The 21015-nt window shown below is 33.2% G+C and overlaps 1 protein-coding gene across 1 annotated transcript in view; it reads left to right on the top strand.

Annotated features, from left to right (window-relative positions):
- The first annotated feature begins 8610 nt into the window (after positions 1 to 8610).
- Positions 8611 to 21015, top strand: part of LOC134721059 (histone H4 transcription factor-like) — a 43555-nt gene continuing 31150 nt past the window's right edge. Inside the window, exons 1-5 of the mRNA XM_063583767.1 lie at positions 8611 to 8770; positions 12198 to 12387; positions 15562 to 15788; positions 16243 to 16348; positions 19907 to 20059. Coding sequence (XP_063439837.1) covers positions 12213 to 12387; positions 15562 to 15788; positions 16243 to 16348; positions 19907 to 20059 — 661 coding nt within the window. The 5' untranslated portion in view covers positions 8611 to 8770; positions 12198 to 12212. The remainder of the gene's footprint in view (positions 8771 to 12197; positions 12388 to 15561; positions 15789 to 16242; positions 16349 to 19906; positions 20060 to 21015) is intronic.

The raw sequence follows: 21015 nt of genomic DNA, 5'->3' as shown, positions 1-21015 counted from the left end.
ATATATTATGGGTTTTGGAAAAAATCTAGAAACAGATAATGATAATTCTAGAGATGTTCCTACAGTTATTTTCATATATATATATATTACAATATATGAGTGACAAAACCATGAGGCATCGACTAGGATACTCCGTTAATATCAAGCATAGTTGAAAGAAAACTGAATATATATATATATATATATATATGCAGCTAACGGTGCAACATGAATATGATGAGCCTAATTAGTATTCAGCATTACGACACAGTTGAAAACTTTTCAAAAAAAGCTTGTTATTTATGTTCTTCCTGCATCTATGACTTTGCCCGAATAATAATGTATATTCTAAAATATGGTCAATTTAGTCCTGCCATTGCTTAATTGTTGTTACCGCCACTTGCGGCCCTATTCATGCTATTAGCTGGCAAACACTTTTATTGATAAAGGAAGCACAAATGCCAGGAAAAACACACCGACCATTGGCAGGAAAAATTAACATTCCTTGTAAATTCAGTTTTCTTGCAACTATGCTTGATATTAACGGAGTATCCTAGTCGATGCCTCATGGTTTTGTCACTCATATATTGTAAATTAAATGTATTCATCTCTAGGACGGAATTAATTTTCTTGTTTGTAAATGTTTCACAGAAATAATAATGGTTTCTGGTTAGGGAAAGTTAAACAAATCCATGTAATGTATGAACCCACAAATCAACAAAGACACAGATATTAACAACTATAAGTCAGGCCTTATATAAGTATGACCTTCAACACTGGATAAGGACCATTCCGCATAGTCAGCTATAAAAGGGCCCGAAATGACAAATATAAAATAAATGAAACGAGAAAACTACCGGCTTAATTCATGTAGAAAATAATGATCGAAAAACAAATATGTAACACAGCAACAAACGACAACCTTAAAGGCTTTGATGTTACAGGCTCCTGACATTGGACCGGCACATACATAATGGGGTGGGAATACACTAGTGTGTTGGCACCAATTACCCCATCCCCTCCCTAAGCAGGGACAGGAGTGTAGCAGTACAACATAAGAACAAACTATAAAAATCCTTTGAAAAAGGCTAAACTCATTAGATGGAAACAAATAGAAATGCATCTATAAAAAAAAAACAGAGTGGACGTCTACCGTGCCTACGGGTGCGTATACATACACACAACAGAAAGACATGCACTAAGTACAGATCTGAGGGTTATCGCAGTTTGTTTAACATGTTTAAACAGATTTATTTCATGCTAGTGGATTAAGAAACAAGTTATTGCAACTTATATTAATTCCTTTCCACCTCGCGGGTGCGAGTGCTGCCTTGAAGCGGTATTAGCCTCTTTTTTTCGAAATCTACAAGTACGTGTGTCTTTTACGTGCAAGAAATGTGGGTCTTTCTAAACACGCGGTTAAGCCATTTATCGTCCCCCTCAGACGGACTTTCATCGTTTCTCAAGTCCATACTCGCAAATTGTAATCGCAGTTATTGACAGATATTTCAAAGCCAATAACAATAAATGAAAAATTATACATTTATGAATAAACCATCAATCAGTACACAACCAACGTCCATTGATTTACATATGTATTGAATTAGACGTTGTTAACAGTCAGAGAAAAACATGACCTTGTGAAATGGCAATTAAATAATCAGATGCAGGTTTAGAGCGATGCATGTACATACTATGTCTATGAAAATGTAATACCTTAACTTAGTTTGATTTTAATTTACTGCTAGTCAAAAGCATTTTAATACCAATAAAAACAATACATGTAACAGTATACATATATCTTATTACAGTGCTGAATTAGAAACCTTTTTGAATTATTTTTTTTGAAGGATCGAAAAGTTTACACGGATCGTTTCCATATTTCACGGCTAGATCAACAACATCTCCGTAAAAATGCGGATGTGCTATTCTGTTTGAAATAAGGAAAAACCAGCTATCCCGTAAATAAGTTTTTACAGGAACAACCAAACTTCAAAAACAAATCTTTATATCGATGATGTAATTAAGTAAAGGTTTTAAGTAGTTTGTGGTAACGAAATTCCTGCCTTGATGATTTACCAGTAATACAAAGATTACTTTCATTTAAATCCAAAAACATTACAAAAGACACGGGCGTAGTGAACTAGTTTTGATACATATACACCGTAAGATGGTACCAAAAGAACATCACCGTCCAAAAAAGGAAAACTAACGAAAGGGAACGAAACAAAGTGTTGATGAATTTATCAATAAAATACCATTTAGGCGGGCCTTTATTTGTGAGTTTGGTCATAAATTTTGATTCATAACCGTGCAAGAACAAGTCCGCTTTTATATGTGCACAGTTGGTGCCCATATGAATACCTACAACTATCGATAAACTTTCAGTATAGCCGAAACGTACATGAATATAAGAAAATAGAAAAATAACAGCTTCAAATATTTCCAGTAAGTATATCTAGAATATTTACCTTTCTCATAGAAGCAGAGCTTTAATGAGATGATGCAAATAAACGTCGTCGCATTTTTTTGCGCCTGTCGCAAGTTAGGAGCATCTAGTCTTAGTTAGTCTTGTACGATTTTAAATTTTCAGTTCATTTATCTGTTTCGGAATTCAGTATGACGTCCATTATCACGTAACTAGTACTCATTTTTGTCTATTAGCCATGCAGCTCAGTGAAGCACGCTTCTGGGTGCAGGATTTTTTCATTGTGTTGAATACCTATTGGTGGCGTTGAGCTGTTTTCTATGGCGTACGGAAAGGGTCAAAAGTAAATTATTTCGCATATGCTACAGTAAATACAGCATATGCTATATAAACTACAGCTTAAGCTATAATTTATGTACCCTATGCTGTAATTAATGTCACTTAGGCTATAATATGTAGCATATGCTGTAATTTATACAGCATATGCTATAATTAATACAGCATATGCTATATTAAATGCAGCCTATGCTGTAATAAACAGCATATGCAGCTTAAGCGTCCAGTTGACGTACCATAAGGGTCAAAAGGAAATACAGATTACGCTATAATTATTGAAACATGTACATTATTTACATTTAAGTAATAACAGTCCCGAAAGGGTCAAAAGTAAATGTAGCATAAGCTGTATTGTGCCATATGGGTATTAGGTGGGGTTACTGTCAATCACAAATGATTCTATTATATATTTACTGTCAATCACTCTTCAGCTTTGAAGACTTTTTCACAAATTAGGATAACGCCAACAAAACCACATTTTGTTAAGGGTGTGTGAAAGTTTAAGAGCATTATGATTTAATTAATTGATAGTCGAGTTCAGAGAGTTACTAATAAATTCGGAATATTTACATGAAATTTAAGGTAGCACAATACAAGGGACAGATATGATATAAGCAAACTATTGTTCATGTGTGCCACGTTTCCAACCACCTTGTTTTAAAATTACCCGAAGCCAGTTTTATAAAATCCACTAATATACGAGGCAAAAACATATGTAGTATATATAAAATGTAATCATATAAAAACAAAAAGATTTTTTTTGTTCATTAAACTCCGACTTGATCATTAAAAAAGTTGTGTTTTTGTTTTCAAATGAACGTATTATACATTTCATTTCTAGAAGTATTGATAAAAAAGGGCGGAGACTTAAGTGATGACAATTTACTAGATTCGTTAAACACGCATTCCAACAGTGAAATATACAGTCCGATCAAAATAAATTATACAGCCTATGCTACTTTCGAGTTTTGACCCTTTATTGATGTGTTTGAAATAGTACAGCATATGCTACAATTTGAAAATATAGCATAGTCAGTGTTTGTAATATAGCATATGCGATTAAAATGCAGCATAACCAGACAAATATATATTGACCCTTTTGGTACGTCAAATATAGCTTATGCTACAAAGCAGCATAAGCTATAAAATATAGCTTATGCTACAAAATATAGCTTATGCTACAAAGCAGCATAAGCTATAAAATATTGCTTATGCTTCTCTTTTTACTTTTGACCCTTTCCGTACGCCATAGTTTTCTGCTCTTTGGTCAGATTTTGTCTCTTTGACACATTCCTTGTTTCCATTCTCAATGTCAGTGCATTCAGATTTACCAAACGACCATTTAATAAAATAGGAAACTTTTTGTTTGATATGATTATATGCATGTTTTGTACAAAGAGTTAATTAGGCCACTCTCTGTTGAGCGCACTTTCTTTTGTGACCTGACCACTTTGTTTCAAATCTATTTTTGATGGAAGACGGTATTTTTGACTTTTTTTCGAAACGTTTATAACCTCTTGAAGTTCCCCGTAAAAACATGAATAGTCTACAGGCTTAAAAGATTCTGTGTAATTCACCTAGGCCTGAGTACACCTTCAACAATGGGCACTCTCCATGGCCAACACTGCAGACTTGAATTGAATAATTATAGGTAATTAAGGAAAAGTGGTAAAATTCGTCATTTAAAGGCGATACGTATACCATTGCCAAGAATCTGTCCGGTTTAAGGGAGATAACTCAATTTGATAACAATTAATTGTATCGACAAGGACGATAACCCATCCTCGCTCCACATGAGGTTACTTGATAATTTGACATGTGCGATAAGACGCACAATTGAGGGGTCGAACACCCGCTGTTTTGTAAAGATAATTTCAGTGAAAACCAATACCAGATGTTATCTATAAGATAATTTCGAATCATGTTTTCTGTATTTTGTTGCAGTTTGTTAAATTGATTGAAGGCCGGAGAGATCTTCGATCTATTTTGAAACCCGGGACTTCTAAAGAAGATTATAAGTCCTATTTAAAACGTCTCACGATGTTTGATCTCAATTGGTAAATGTAAGATGCATATAAATAAAAATAGATATTATTTTTTAAAATGAATTGAGCATCAAACTGACTGAAATGTAATTGAAATTTTAGTACAACTATTTCACATGTAATTGGCTGAAAGGTAGTTGTCTTACGATTCTATTTTTTTATTCATATAATCTGATGTCCAGTAGTTGTCGTTTGTTTATGTGATTCACAAGTGTTTCTATTTTTTTTATATACATTAGACCGTTGGTTTTACACTAGTAATTTTTGTGGCCCTTTATAGCTTGCTGTTCGGTGTGAGACTAAGCTCCGTGTTGAACACCGTACCTTGACCTATAAAGGTTTATTTATACAAATTGTGACTTGGATGGAGAGTTGTCTCATTGGCACTCATACCACAGCTTCCTATATACCTGGTACCTCAACAATTCGATATGTTTTTCAATTTCAAACATTCATCGACAGTTCAAAATTATTAAATTTAACAGTATACTTTGAGTGCGGATAACAACACAATTCCTCGAGTAAAATAAAGTGTTGTTGGTTAATGTCGGTCATATTTTTTTTCGTAAATTGTTTTGTTATGAATGTAGTCTTCTCAATTGAATAATTTTATATTTTTCATGTTGGGGCCTTTTATAGCCGATTAAATGGTATGTGTTTCTCATTGCTGAAGGCCGTACGGTTGCCTATAATTAAATACGTCCACTTCATATGAACTTTGGAGGATAGTTGTCTTTATTGGCAATCATACCACATCTCTTTGGTTTTTTTTAAATATTTTTTTGGATGTGTACTGGTGGATAATTTATCTTCAAATCGGTACTTTAGATCTTTTGTATTCTGTAGATAAGTTTCGTACCAATCTGACAAGGAAGCCTTTTCTACTAATTTCAACAGTTTTGTCGTGTGTTGTGCTTTCATACCACAGATATATTTGAGCACTCACAAACATTTTAACCCCCGCTGAATATCACGGTTTCTAGTTCCATTTTATAAAGCCAGGAACAAATTACTTGTAACTATATATTATGTGGTTGTCGTTTCTTGCTGTCTGAAATATTTATTTTCTTGGTGTTATTGATTAAGCATATACCTGTTCGTTTAATTGGGTTTCCCCCTATTTTCATTGTTTCGACACTTAACATGAGATCTGTTATATAGCACGTTTCACCCACCGCATTTTTGTGCTTGTCCCAAGTAAGGAACATCTGGCCTTTGTTAGTCTTGTGTGCGTGCGTGCAAGGTTGTTTTTTTTTAGCTTTGGTTCATTTATGTTACGGAGTTAGGTGTGGCGTTCTTTTTGATGAAATATAGTTAACTTTGTGTATAGGGGCAAACTAGCGCACGCGGAATATTCTTGTGTTGCATTTAAGACCTGTGGATTTGGGCCGTTTTTTGCTCTTTGGTCGGATTGTTGTCTATCTTTTTTACACATTTTTCGTTTCCATTCTCATTGCCAATCATACCACCTCGTCTTATTTTGTAAATTATCGTATTAACTTCTAAGTTTAACCAGAGATATAAATAAGTAGATATACATATATCTATGAATATCTATGGCTCTGTTTAAATCATTTATGAAGGAAAAGAAAGTGTTTCATACATTATGACAGCCAAATTATTCAATTAAAGTTTATAGAACCCTATATAGTAGTAGCCTGTGAATTTCGTGGGTGGAGAGTAGGTCATCCCGTTAAAATTACATAATTAATATCTCAATAGAGACGTAAAAAATAATCAGAACAAAGGATGAAACAGATTTTTGTCAAACAACATTTTATATATATGTATATGAAATAATTATGTACATTAATAATAGAGTATATATCATGGAGGACAACTTTTCAAAATAAATCATACTTGCATTAAGATGATATTTTCATTTACAATGATCTATTAGAATTAAATTGTAAATTTTACGATTCTGATGATTTTTTAAATGAATATCAATACAAAATAAACAAAAAAAAAGTCTAAAATATTTATAGTTAACGTTTAAAAAGCCAACCTCACCACTTCCTTATATATATACAAATATTAAAATCCGAAAATGTCTTTTAAATTTCCAAACGCATTTAATCCCATTAATTAAAAAAAAAGTGATTGTGTATTGATAATTAATACAATTCGTTTAGATTACGATTGCATCCTCATACTTTATTTAATATCGGTTATAAGCACGTGAAAACAGACACAAACAAAAACTTTGATTATAAATAACTTCAATTATAAAAACGTGAATTTCATATTATTTAGTGTTTTGTAATTCCTTCAGCCCTAAACATAGTTAATACAAAACGTCGTTTAAACTATATCACATGAATTATTATGTCTCAGCGTGACTGTCTAAATAAGATTGTGTAACAGGTTGCTATCTGTTTACACAAACAATGTATCCTGTTGTCAAATAAAAGTTGATAGAATAAAAACTTAAAATCGCCTACTTTTAAATCAAATTTGGTGCAAGTAGACAATAACCAATTTAAAAATAAACTACACCACATTAAACTATAACTTTTCATCTTTCTCTTGGTCTCAACAGGTAAGGAATGTCATCAGTAAAAGTATTTTATTTATTTTTTCAAAACTGACCACTTTTCCTAAAAATGACATTTTCTGCAAGAATAACGGCAAATGTAAGCCATTTGACATCCCTTTATGAAAAATCTAAATTTGTTGCATTAAGTTTAAATATAAATTTAAAATAATTTATATCATTAAAAAGAAGACACATTAAGGATTATGGTGATCTCAACAGTGAATAAAAGAACTGAGAAGAAAATCGAATATCGTCTGTTAAAGATTATTTTCCATACAACTTCTATATAACGATTGTATCCATGTAGGGTATCTGAATTCACGCATGCGCAATGTCGACCGGACTGATTCTTGACAATGCCTCCCACATATTATATGGCATGTATTTCCTATAATGATTTCCTTGAAAAGGGTTGCTGCTAACAAGGAAGCTATTAAACCAAGAGTTTCAAGTGGCGAAGTTGAATTCACAACTCTGTAATCTAGAGTTGGCTGACCGTTCGGGAATATCCGTTTCACATATCGATATCGGATGTGTTCCTAATGTAGTACCGGGTAACTTCAATCCCGTTCCCTTTTCACAAATGTGACCTACCGAATGAGACTTATTACCGGGTGTGGACTGATATGAGAAACAGCACGGGTGCCAGATGTGGAGGAGAATCTGCTTAATTACCCTTTTAGAGCACCGAGCGAGATCACAATATGATACAATACAATACAATACAATACAATACAATACAATACAATACAATACAATACAATACAATACAAAACAAAATAAAATACAAAATACAATACAATACAATACAATACAATACAATACAATACAATACAATACAATACAATACAATACAATACAATACAATACAATACAATACAATAATACAATACAATACAATAATACAATACAATATATTTTTTAAAACTTACGATTGTAATTTTCCAAACAATCTTATTTAGTATATGATCCACAAAAAAATTGACAGTAATACTGTATTTCGGACGGTTTTAATTCTGTCATGTCTAGATCTGTTATTTTTATACCATTTTTCTCTATTTTTATTGATTTTGGATGTTATTCTCTATTCTCCATATTTCTCCTTCTTTTTTCTTTTGCATATTTTACTGTATTTCCTATTCTCCCTTCATTCTGTATTTTTGACTATTGTCTTCTTTTTTTTTAAACCCATAAATTAATAACGTAATTGGTACGCGAATGTGACCGAGAACGTTTTTAATTTATTTTTACAACTGGTTTACGAATTTTGTAATATTATAGCTCGTTGATCGTTGAAAATTACAAAAACAGTCGACCGCCGATTCTGGAAAAATGCAGACTGCAGGCGACAATATTGAATAGATTTTTACACCCACTGAACAGTATAGAAAAACATTAAATGTCGCGACAAGTCATTTGTTTTTCAACGGTTTTCTAGAAAACGTATGGACTTTAATTTTAGTCAAAGTTGTTTGTTACTATTTTACACTAAAAATGTGTCAACATAACAAAAAAAATCATAATTTTGTGTTTTTGTTTAAATGGTGTATGCATTGGCAGATGAACGAATTTTAAGTAAAGTGAAGTTTATTTCAATATCATCTACTTCATGAGGTTCACTATCAGTTTTTCTTGTACCATAGTCCAAATAGTTGATACACCATTTGTACACCACATGACATCAGGACAGAAGTTACTTTTTTGGGGGAAACTAATGCCGATGGGGTGTGATATAGAGAAGTGGTGATATTAAACAGAGAAGTGCTCATGGCACTTTAATGTTTGGGTTTTACAATAACATAAAGGGCCATATGTTCCCTAGTTCTTTTATCTGACTTTATACACCTTATCACTATTTGTCTGCCATTGCTGGATATCACACAGGTTTCTGCAAAATTTTGACGTCATAAAACAAAATATCTGACGCCACAATGGAAAATTTATTATTGTATGCTTCAAAAATTCAAGTGGCCCGGTCAGCCGGGATTAGCGATAAGGTGTATTCTGTAGGTGTCTCTGTTGACACTGGATTGTCTCCCATGTAAATATAAAAGTCTCACAAGTACAAATTTCACTCTGTTAAACTCACATGTACTTTAAATATATACTTATAGGTGGCAACTGTACTTACCATATTATATAGACAAAAATTTAAAAACATACATTTAGCATGTTTAGCAAACATGGCAAACAACAAGAACAGTCTGTGCCAAAAACTATTTGAAGCACTAGCCCTATGAGCTAGTTATAAAAAAAATACTAGCCCAAAATTATATGTACTGGACAAAATAAATTCTGTATCACCAGTGAGGATCACGAAGTGATGTGAACCAGCTAGGGTGGTTTGGGGGCATGGTCCCCCAAGAAAATTTTGAAATATTAGATGTAAAATCCTGCATTCTGAGGTTACATTTTTGTATCTAGAAGTGTATATAACTTTTTAAAAATATAGATTTTTTTCTCAATATAATAAAAAAAAAATCTACTTTCCTTAAAAAAAACCTTCCCAAAAATGTTGACAAGACTGTTTAACACTCTTTTCTTTGAATTTAAGACATACATGTAAAATAAATGTATACATGTAGATACATGTATAAACCCCTTGCCATCACATTTGGTGTAAATTAATTTCTCATTCAAATTTGAATTTGGAAGTTAAAGAGATCATCCTTTCTGATGCAAACCAAGAAAAGAAGAAAATCAATCATTTATATAAAATTTTATTCTTCATAATTTTTCATATTATTTTTCAATTTGCTGAACAACTCCTGTTCAAATTCAAATACAGATACAAATTTGCATCCTTTTCCCTGCTCCTTGCAGTAGCTACAAAACATAACTAGATGATCCTAGGAGCCAGGGTCAGGGACGACCGTCCGTCCAGTGAGTTTTGAATCCTCAGACCTGTTTATCCTCATTTTTTTAGCCTCAGTATCTTGGTCTGACTTGCGAGATGGCCTTTTTGGTGCCTTTCATGGTCTCGCACTTTCCGACAGTGAAGCCATGTATATTAAAGGATGTTTGTGACCAAAATTATGTGTACACCCTTTAATTGAAAACAAAACTGGTTCCACTTCTTCATAAATTAACGGTAACCAGTCACTGGAGTTGTCCTAATAACCAATCTTCTAAAAATACACAAGATGTCAAGCGGGCAATTACGAATTAATATCTTCGGACGCCAAAATGTTCAATGTTTTTTTTTAATTTCTGTTATGATTATATTTTATTCAGTCTATACAACATAAATGAATCAATAACTTCCAAAATTTGACATTTTCAAAACATGTGGTACATGTACTGAACGTTTTCAATTTTTTTTTATTTTGAACAATCAGTTATTAGGGAGACCGTCAAAACTGGTTTATGTTTTTGCAAGGAAAAGAGTATCAGTTTATTAATATCGATGGTGTTGAGTGGAATTCTGCGTTAACTTATGGTAACGATTGAAAAAGTGCACAAAGATATGCACTTGACCGGTCAGACTATCAGCAGTGTACATTAACTAGTCCGAGCTTATTAAAACTAGACACGAGCTTTGGGATACCGCTTAACGTCACAGACTGCAAGAAAAATTAAAAAATAACAAGACTGTTTTTAATCAAAACGGTGTAATTCTCATTAGTGTTTCATTAGAGACAGAGTAGTTGTCTTTATTTTCTATTGACAATAAAAGTTCTAAATCAATATTTTATGATCCTGTGCTAAATAATATCTCATGTATAAGTTTCTGTCTAGCCTCTCCAGGTTGCAGTCTTGTAATAGACTGCTCAATAGGCTTATATGCAAAACAGCTGATCTTTGAAAATAAATAAATTAAAAAGCTACATTGAAAAAAAATACATGTTCATATCATGTATGTACTACATTTGTACTAATGTGAAATTGTAATTTAGTATATATATATATATATATATAACTCGTCTAAACATCAACCCAACAATGTTAGATCTGTAAATTTGCTTTCGCAAATTTTTGGTTCTTCCCTCGCCGGGATTCGAACCCATGCTACTGTGATATCGTGACACCAAATCGCCTGCACTGCAGCCGTCCCGCTAGACCACACGACCACCTGGGCTCTCAAAAAAAGAGCTTTCGGTGGGCATATGTTACCTTTCCTCGTCAGTTTTAATCTAGCGGCGTACTACAGTACATGATATATAAGGCATGAAGATGTTATTGTTACAGATCAGCTAAATTATCTATAGTAAAGGATCCTACAAATTAATGTAAGATACAGTCACAGAAAATAATTATATTCATAAGTACGTCTGAGTCAGTGACAACCCTACAACAGATGTGTCCATCGGATCGCCATCAATGATGGTGATACATGGCTGTGTACATAATGTATATACAACTCGTCTAAACATCAACCCAACAATGTTAGATCTGTAAATTTGCTTTTTATATATATATATATATATGTTTCAATTCAGCACAATCCTATAAATCAAACTGAAAAATTGAGTTCTGAAAAAAAATCAGAAAAAAATGGACTATTTTGTTTCTCTCCATGTTTTGACATGCACTGGAAACTGGAGTTGTAATACAAGACTGGTACCTTCATAGTTTTGACAAAATAGTAAATGCCTTGCAGCAGATACTGTTCACGGAAAATTCAAGAACAAACAACAAGTATGACTACAGTGTTTCTAAAAAATAACATCTTAACTCGATTGTTACACTCCTGACAAACTTGGGTAGTTTTATTGTAACCATATGTAATCAAGTAGTAGAACTTCAAGGTCATATGAATGCACCTGTACCAAGCTATGATATTAAACAAAAAATATAAACCATGCAAGATGTGCAGAAACAGGTTACATGTACTTCACCTTCAAAGCCATTTTCTTTTTTTTCATTACAGAATAAATAGAAGAAAATGCCACCCAAACCTAATACCAAAGAGACAAAGATTTTAATGTCTGAACTGATGTTACTGTGTGAGTGGGGAGAATGCTCTCATCAGTTTAATAATATGGAGGAATTCTTATCCCACATGAGTCAACATCTTATAGGACATCATTATGAAGTCGGAAGGGATGATCCTAATACAGGTAGCTCACCTTTGTAACACTTAAATAAACTTATATTCCTATTACATTTTTTTTTTCAGAAGATTTGCCATTTGAAAAAAAACCACCAAAAAGGCAGTTGAGAACCTCAAGTCAAAGAAAAACAACCAAAAATGCTGTCAAGAATCTCAAGTCAGAAAACATTTATGATGCAAACATTTATTTTCAAAACATTACACAGAAAACACAAAAAATATAAAAAATATGCTGGAGTCAAAGCCACCCCCCCCCCCCCCCCCCAGATTTAGATAATATACCTACAATAGTTAAGTCTTATCATCAAAGATACAAATGTATCAAAAAGTAGGGTACTCAAATACAACACTGAATAACTGAATGAAGTCTAAAAGAAATAGCAATATAAACCCTTTTCAGATAATACTAGAGGTTATTTTGTTTAAGTTTCATATTGACCTACATGTCATTGTATTTTCATTGTTAATGGGGTAAAAACTTGCATATCTAAATCAGTGATTTCATACTAAACAAACTACAATCATGACAACTGGCATTGTTTTTAGCTCACCTGGCCCGAAGGGCCAAGTGAGCTCTTCTCATCACTTGGCGTCCGGCGTCGTTAACTTTTACAAAAATCTTCTCCTTTGAAACTGCTGGGCCAAATTAAACCAAACTTGGCCACAATCATCATTGGGGTATCTAGTTTAAAAATTGTGTCCGGTGACCCGCCCAACCAACCAAGATGGCCACCATGGCTAAAAATAGAACATAGGGGTAAAATGCAGTTTTTGGCTTATAACTCAAAAACCAAAGCATTTAGGGCAAATCTGACATGGGGTAAAATTGTTAATCAGGTCAAGATCTATCTGCCCTGAAATTTTCAGATGAATTGGACAACCCATTGTTGGGTTGCTGCCCCTGAATTAGTAATTTTAAGGAAATTTTGCTGTTTTTTGGTTATTATCTTGAATATTATTATAGATAGAAATAAACTGTAAACAGCAATAATGTTCAGCAAAGTAAGATTTACAAATAAGTCAACATGACCGAAATGGTCAGTTGACCCGTTTAGGAGTTATTGCCCTTTATAGTAATTTATTTACCATTTTTTGTAAATCTTAGTTATGTTTTACAAAAATCTTCTCCTCTGAAACTGCTGGGCCAAATTAAACCAAACTTGGCCACAATCATCATTGGGGTATCTAGTTTAAAAATTGTGTCCGGTGACCCGCCCAACCAACCAACCAAGATGGCCGCCATGGCTAAAAATAGAACATAGGGGTAAAATGCAGTTATTGGCTTATAACTCAAAAACCAAAGCATTTAGAGCAAATCTGACAGGTGTTAAATTGTTCATCAGGTAAAGATCTATCTGCCCTAAATTTTCAGATGAATCCGACAACCCATTGTTGGGTTGCTGCCCCTCATTTGGTAATTTTAAGGAAATTGTACTGTTTTTGGTTATTATCTTGAATATTATTATAGATAGAGATAAACTGTAAACAGCAATAATGTTCAGCAATGTAAGATTTACAAATAAGTCAACATGACCGATATGGTCAGTTGACCAGTTTAGGAGTTATTGCCCTTTATAGTAAATTTTTAACCATTTTTCGTAAATCTTAGTAATCTTTTACAAAAATCTTCTCTGAAACAACTGGGCCAAATTTAACCAAACTTGGCCACAACTATCATTGAGGTATTTAGGTTAAAAAATGTTTTTCGTGACTGCTAACCAACCAAGATGGCTGCCACAGCTAAAAATAGAACATAGGGGAAAAATGCAGTTTTTGGCTTATAACTCAAAAACCAAAGCATTTAGAGCAAATCTGACATGGTGTTAAATTGTGCATCAGGTCAAGATCTATCTGCCCTGAAATTTTCAGATGAATCGGACAACTCATTGTTGGGTTGCTGCCCCTGAATTAGTAATTTTAAGGAAATTTTGCTGTTTTTGGTTATTATCTTGAATATTATTATAGATAGAGATAAACTGTAGACAGCAATATTGTTCAGCAAAGTAAGAGTTACAAATAAGTCAATATGACCGAAATGGTCAGTTGACCCATTTAGGAGTTATTGCCCTTTATAGTCAATTTTTAACCATTTTTCGTAAACTTAGTAATGTTTTACAAAAATCTTCTCCTCTGAAACTACTGGGCCAAGTTAATTATAGATAGAGATAATTGTAAGCAGCTAGAATGTTCAGTAAATTAAGATGTACAAACACATCACCATCACCAAAACACAATTTTGTCATGAATCAAGCTGCGTCCTTTGTTTAATATTCACATAGACCAAGGTGAGCGACACAGGCTCTTTAGAGCCTCTAGTTTTTATTTGTATCACCTTTTGTCATGCGTGGGCTTTTGTAGTTCACTAGTTATATGGTATGAATTTTTCTCTTTGTTGAAGGCTGTATGGTGACTTATTGTTGCTTGAATTCTCTCCATTTAGACTCATTATCATCATGATCATGATGATACAATTGATATTGAGAAATATCTTGATCTTAGAGAGTAAATGGAGACAAGATGATATTGATGACATAAGTAATTAACATGATAGATTAAAGTCAATTCTAAAACCAAAAATATATGATGGAAATGGTCAAAGATACAAGGGATGTTTGTTGTACAACAGAACTACCTTAAATTGTCAACATTTGGCTCATTTTCTAAGATAATTATATTTTCTGTAGGACACTCATATTAAAATGAAACTTAAGCTTTATGCATTGCCGTGTTTCTTTTTTATGTGAATATGTCTAGTGCTTTGTAATATATATGCGCCTTCTGGATGATCCTTTAGGTATATGTATATAAAGGAAAATGTGGTATGAGTTCTAATGAGACAACTCTCTCATCCAAGTCACAATTTGTAAAAGTAAACAATTATAGGTCAAAATATGTCTTCATAACAGACCCTTGGCTCACACCGAACAGCAAGCTGTTAATGGCCCCAAAAATGACATGTGTAAAACCATTCAAACAAGAACCCCAACTGTCTAATCTATATAAAAAAACAAGAAACTCTTATGAACCACATCAACAAACATTAAGTACTGAACATCAACTTTCTGACTTAATACAAGTGCTAACAAATGCAACAGATTTAAATGTATGAATAGGTACCAACCTTCTTTATATGCATGGTATCATTTATATTTGATATAGGAGACTGTTGTTTATATTTCAGATGGAGAGTTCCCATGTGAGTGGAGAGAATGTAACACAATGGTCCAGGGACGTAGAACAGATTTTCTTCGTCATGCCTACTTCCATTGTTTTCATGTCAAAATTAAGAATATAGGAGAGCAGATGATACGTAAGATGGGTTTAAGGGGATGTTTGTTAGAGAATCAAAGTCGTAACTTGATACCAGAGTTACCAGAAAGACTCCAGTGTGGCTGGAATATGTGTGAGGTGAGGTACAAAATAAAAACAGTTATAAATGTATGCATCCTAAGCGCTTTTCTTGATTTACTTACCTTCATCAAGAACGCTCATTGCCAAATATTTGAAAGTCAAGTATGAGTATAACTGAAACAATTGAAGAGCAATATAAACTAAAAAAGACCTTGAAAATAGCCTATTCCATCTAAGGCCAACTTTGCCTGAGGGAGAAATACAAGAAATACACACACATAAAAATATAGTCTGATCAGCAACAACAACTCCTTATTATCTTTTAAAGGAATATTCTTGTTATTATTTTCAATTTAGCAAAGGGCACAATATTATTGTAAACAAAATTATCTACTCAGATTCAAATCTAAAGTCCCACTGGGAGAAGTTCACATGAAATTAATTGCTTATATTTACCATGAGAAGGGTAGAACTAAAATACAACTTTCATTTTTCCTACATTTAATTTTAGACGATAATTGACAATCCAGAGATATTTTACCGCCATGTAGATAACCATTCAGAGACATTTCCTGAGGGAAATAATTTGGAACACGGAGCGAGGTGTGAATGGGAAGGTAATGGTTACATTTTACAAAACATTATTACACATTATATATATTATACTCCACTCTAAAAGTATGCGCTATATTACTATTACTTTAAATTTTAGCTCATTTGGCCCAATAGACCAAGTGAGGTTTTCTCATCACTTTGTGTCTGTTGTCATCTGTTTATTTTAAAGTTACAAAAATCTTCTCTGAAACTACTTTGAAACTTGACCAGAATCATAATTTGGGTATCTAGTTTTAAAACCTTTTTTTCATGACCCACCTGCTGATCAAGATGAGCAACATGGCTAAAAATTGATCATAGTGGTAGAATGTCACTTTTGTCTACTATAATGTCGATAATCGCCATACATGTATATAGAGAAAAATTGGCATGGCTTAGATATGAGCGTCACTGATGAGTCTTATGTAGACGAAACGCGCGTCTGGCGTATAAAATTGTAATCCTGGTACTTTTGATAACTATTTACACCACTGGGTCGATGCCACTGCTGGTGGACGTTTCGTCCCCGAGGGTATCACCAGCCCAGTAGTCAGCACTTCGGTGTTGGCATGAATATCAATTATATGGTCATTTTTATAAATTTTCTGTTTACAAAACTGAGAATTTTTCGAAAAACTAAGGATTTTCTTACCCCAGGAGTAGATTACCTTAGCCGTATTTGGCACAACTTTTTGGAATTTTGGGTCCTCAATGCTCTTCAACTTTGTATTTATTTGGCTTTTTAACTTTTTTGATATGAGCGTCACTGATGAGTCTTATGTAGACGAAACGCGTGTCTGGGGTATAAAATTGTAATCCTGGTACTTTTGATAACTATTAGATGTTTAGAATGCTATGCTCTACCAATTGTTCATGATGTCAAAAATGTCAGTTGATTTCTTATAGAAGTTATCACCTTTATATGCCAAGTTTTACCATTTTTCTTTGATAAGTTTCTGCTTTTTATTTTAAGAAACTATTATAGAAAGAGAGAAAATTGGAATTGCAAAAACTATATCAGCAAGGCAAGTTCTTCCTGGTTAAAATGTTAGTTGAATCCCAATTAGAGTTATTGCCCTTTGATGACAATTCTTTATATTTTTATTTTTTTTTTATTTTTATTTTTTTGTGTATTCTATATTCATGCTAGATAGAGATGCAAAAAGGATTATCCAGACAAGATCTTCAAATCTGCAAATAGATAGAAACTTAAATAAATAAGCTAAAATGATAAAAAAGACAAGATCTACTAACAAGTAAATTTTGCTGATAGTACAGTTAGTAGAGTGTCAATATATTATAGGAGTGATTGCTGTTAATGAGGATTTTTTTACCCCCTTTTGTGTTTTGAGCAAAAGCTCAAGAAGATAAATAGAAACTAGCCAGACAAATGGATCAACAACAACAACAAAAAAAGATTTTTTTTGCATAAATTCTATTCCTGTTTATAATTTTCATGATTTTGAAGCGTGTCCTTTGTTGAATATGTATATACTCATAAAGACCAAGGTCAGCAACATGTGTAGCTCTTTAGAGCCTCTAGTTGTATCTCATGTACCTGTCTAGTCATTCTTCTGACTGTTCATCCGCAGCCAGAACCACCTACAATACCTCGAACATATCTACCAAGATTTACAATTCCAAGAATTGCGGCGATCATACACTTCACCTTTTACTAATTCAATGGAAGCAGTACCTCCCTCGGAGCAAAGCCAGTTGAATTGGTACGGGATGGCCAATGGGGTGTTGTCCAATTTGGAAATGAACTGACATTTTATGAGCCACTTCCATCATTTCTACAATATTACCACTAGCAACTTAACTTTTATTCTTGCTACATTATGAACACTATTTTACATTTTCACTTTCACTTTTATTCTTTTACGTCATAATTAATACAACCGCATTATATATATCATATCTTTCTCAGTCTCAATATTAGAAATTGTTGGAAATCACACACAGAAGAGAACGTTAACGTAACGTGGCATTATTGTATATCCAACTGCAAGAAATGTGATAGACGTCACCACACAAGCCTATGCAACAACGACTATGATAAAGAAACTGCAACTACAAGTAGGAATTCCCGGGCGGGTAATACTTTGCCAACCCTGACAGTACGAACACACAACGCGGAGGAAGCTGAGACAACAGTTTTATATTCATCTCTAGACCGTGATTGCCCAAATGTCTTGTTAAAGACCGCAATTGCACCGCTAAGCTACAGAAAACAAACGACTGATGCAAAGATCCTTTTTGACGAAGGCGCCACAAGGTCATTTATAACAAGACATTTAGGAGAGAAATTGGAGTTAAAACCCATAGGAAGTGAAGCAATTATGCTATCTAGATTTGGAGACGATAATGAGAACAACTCTATTGAACAGCTAAACACAGCAACAGTAAGGGACGACATCAAAAGATCGATGTAGGATAAGAAACTTAAATCAAATAGTTTGGGGGTGGGGGGTCAACATTGCTGCAAGTTGTGTTAATCTAAAATCGATTTTACATATATCCCTATTGGTCAATCAATTTTTCCCAAATTAGGTTAAGAGGGGGGGGGGGGTGTGGGGGTCAGTGAAAAAACTATGTGAATTAAGTTTTTTATCCTTCATTGAACTTTTGATGTCTTCCCAAACTATTCATGGCGACCATATTTCAGTAGATGTCTTAATTGAACCTAAAATCGCCGCACCATTCAAGGCTTACATTGAAACTGCAAGAAAGTTACCGTATTTGCAAAACTTAACATTAGAACACGCCGTAACTGAGGATACATCATTTGAAATTGGACTGCTTGTTGGAGCTGACCAATACTGGGATATTTTCGAGGATGATATTATTAGGGGGGAGGGACCAACAGCAGTAAAGTCCAAACTAGGATACCTACTTTCAGGACCACTCAAAAGAACCAGTTCAATCAATGTAACAGAAGAGATACACACTACCGAGGAGAAAACAGAGAATACTATTAACACTGAACTTATTTCAACAATTGTGGACACTTCAAGAACAAAACAAAGAAACAATGGTCTGTTGACAGAAAATGGAACAAACAAATCAGCTTTAATGTGGACAAGAGACACAAACCACCACACACACTTTTACGATGATTTACAAGGAATGGAAAAATCTAAATCTCAGTTCAAACAGTTTAAATTATACCAGGAATTGGATTACAGGGAGAAACTTACCAGAAAAAAGAACTTGAACGAAATGTGACACCGTACTATAAGAACTGTGGTAAAAGTTTTAATTTTAATGATGGACTTTAAAGTCAATTTCATATTAATATTTTAACAAAGAGACTTTAAATTATTTTACAAGTTTTATATTTTCACTTTTCGTGGGCCGGAGAATGTTGGAAATCATGCACAGAAGAGAACGTTAACGTGACGCGGCATTATTGTATATCCAACGTTGTGTACTTATGATGTTATCTTGTACTTTAGTCATCAATACAAATTCATACAGTTTAGACGTCTTAATTATTACATATGCAGTTTTAGTAAAACCAATTTACGATAGAAATATTGTAGGCTTTCTAACTGATTGACTCATTCTTATCATTATAGGGTGTGAGACTGTTGCTAAAAATAAGTATAAACTACGTGAACATCTAAGAAGTCATACACAGGAGAAAGTGATAGCTTGTCCAACCTGTGGAGGACTGTTCTCATCGAGGACCAAGTTTGTAGATCATGTTAAAAGACAGGCAGGGGTTGAATGTAAGTAGAATTAATTTCAATGTGTGAAAATTTACTGAAAGGGAGATACACATGGATGTGGTTTTATTAATTTGAAAAGTGTTTTTTATGCCCCACCTAAGGGCATTTTGTTGTTTTCTGTCTGTACGTCTGTTCATTTAACCATCTGTCTGGTCTTTTCAGGTGTAAGTTTTTTGTCGAGGTAGCTTTAGATGAAGTTGAAGGACAACCAATTTTAAACTTAGTACACATGTTCCCTATGTTATGATTTTTCTAATTATTTGTGAGTTTTTACCTTAATTTACCGAACATAGAAAATGATAGTGTGCGTTGGGCATCTGTGTACTGCACATTCTTGTTATTTCCCCTAGGTGACATTGTTTAGAGAAAATTATAATTTTTCTCATTCAAGATGTCAGGGTTTCAAACTTTTTTGTGTATTGAAGTTTTTTCTGCGTATGACAGTTCAGACACATAGATAGCTGTAGTTCATTTCTAATGGTAATTTCAATACAAACAATCATTTTTTTTTAACATTTTATTTTTAACATTCAACATACTATAACAACAAATAATATAAATTATATATTTAACAAAATAAAAAACGACTAAATAAATAAATTACCGGTATGTCTAATTCTGACTAGCACAAACTCAAGACAACTGTTTGCATTTTACATAAATCACTCATTCAATTCAAACCATCATTTTGTAAAGAGATTGACACTTTTTCAGTGTATTGTATGTACAAGTCTTATAAAATTGTCTACAATGTATTTTCAGTCAAAGTGATCATCCAGAAGTTTTATACTTTCTGTACCCATTCTTACATTTGACCTTTTGAAATTACATATTCCACCATAATAATATGATAAAAATACAATAAAAAGAACATTTGCAATTATATATTTGATTTAGGTATCTTGAAAAGACAAAAAAATAGCATGTGAGGTGTAATATAAAAATAGAGAGCTTGT

Source organism: Mytilus trossulus, chromosome 6, assembly GCF_036588685.1.
Source record: "Mytilus trossulus isolate FHL-02 chromosome 6, PNRI_Mtr1.1.1.hap1, whole genome shotgun sequence".
Taxonomy (NCBI): domain Eukaryota; kingdom Metazoa; phylum Mollusca; class Bivalvia; order Mytilida; family Mytilidae; genus Mytilus; species Mytilus trossulus.
Note: the sequence above shows the minus strand (reverse complement) of the source record. Positions and strands in the feature narration are given on the sequence as shown.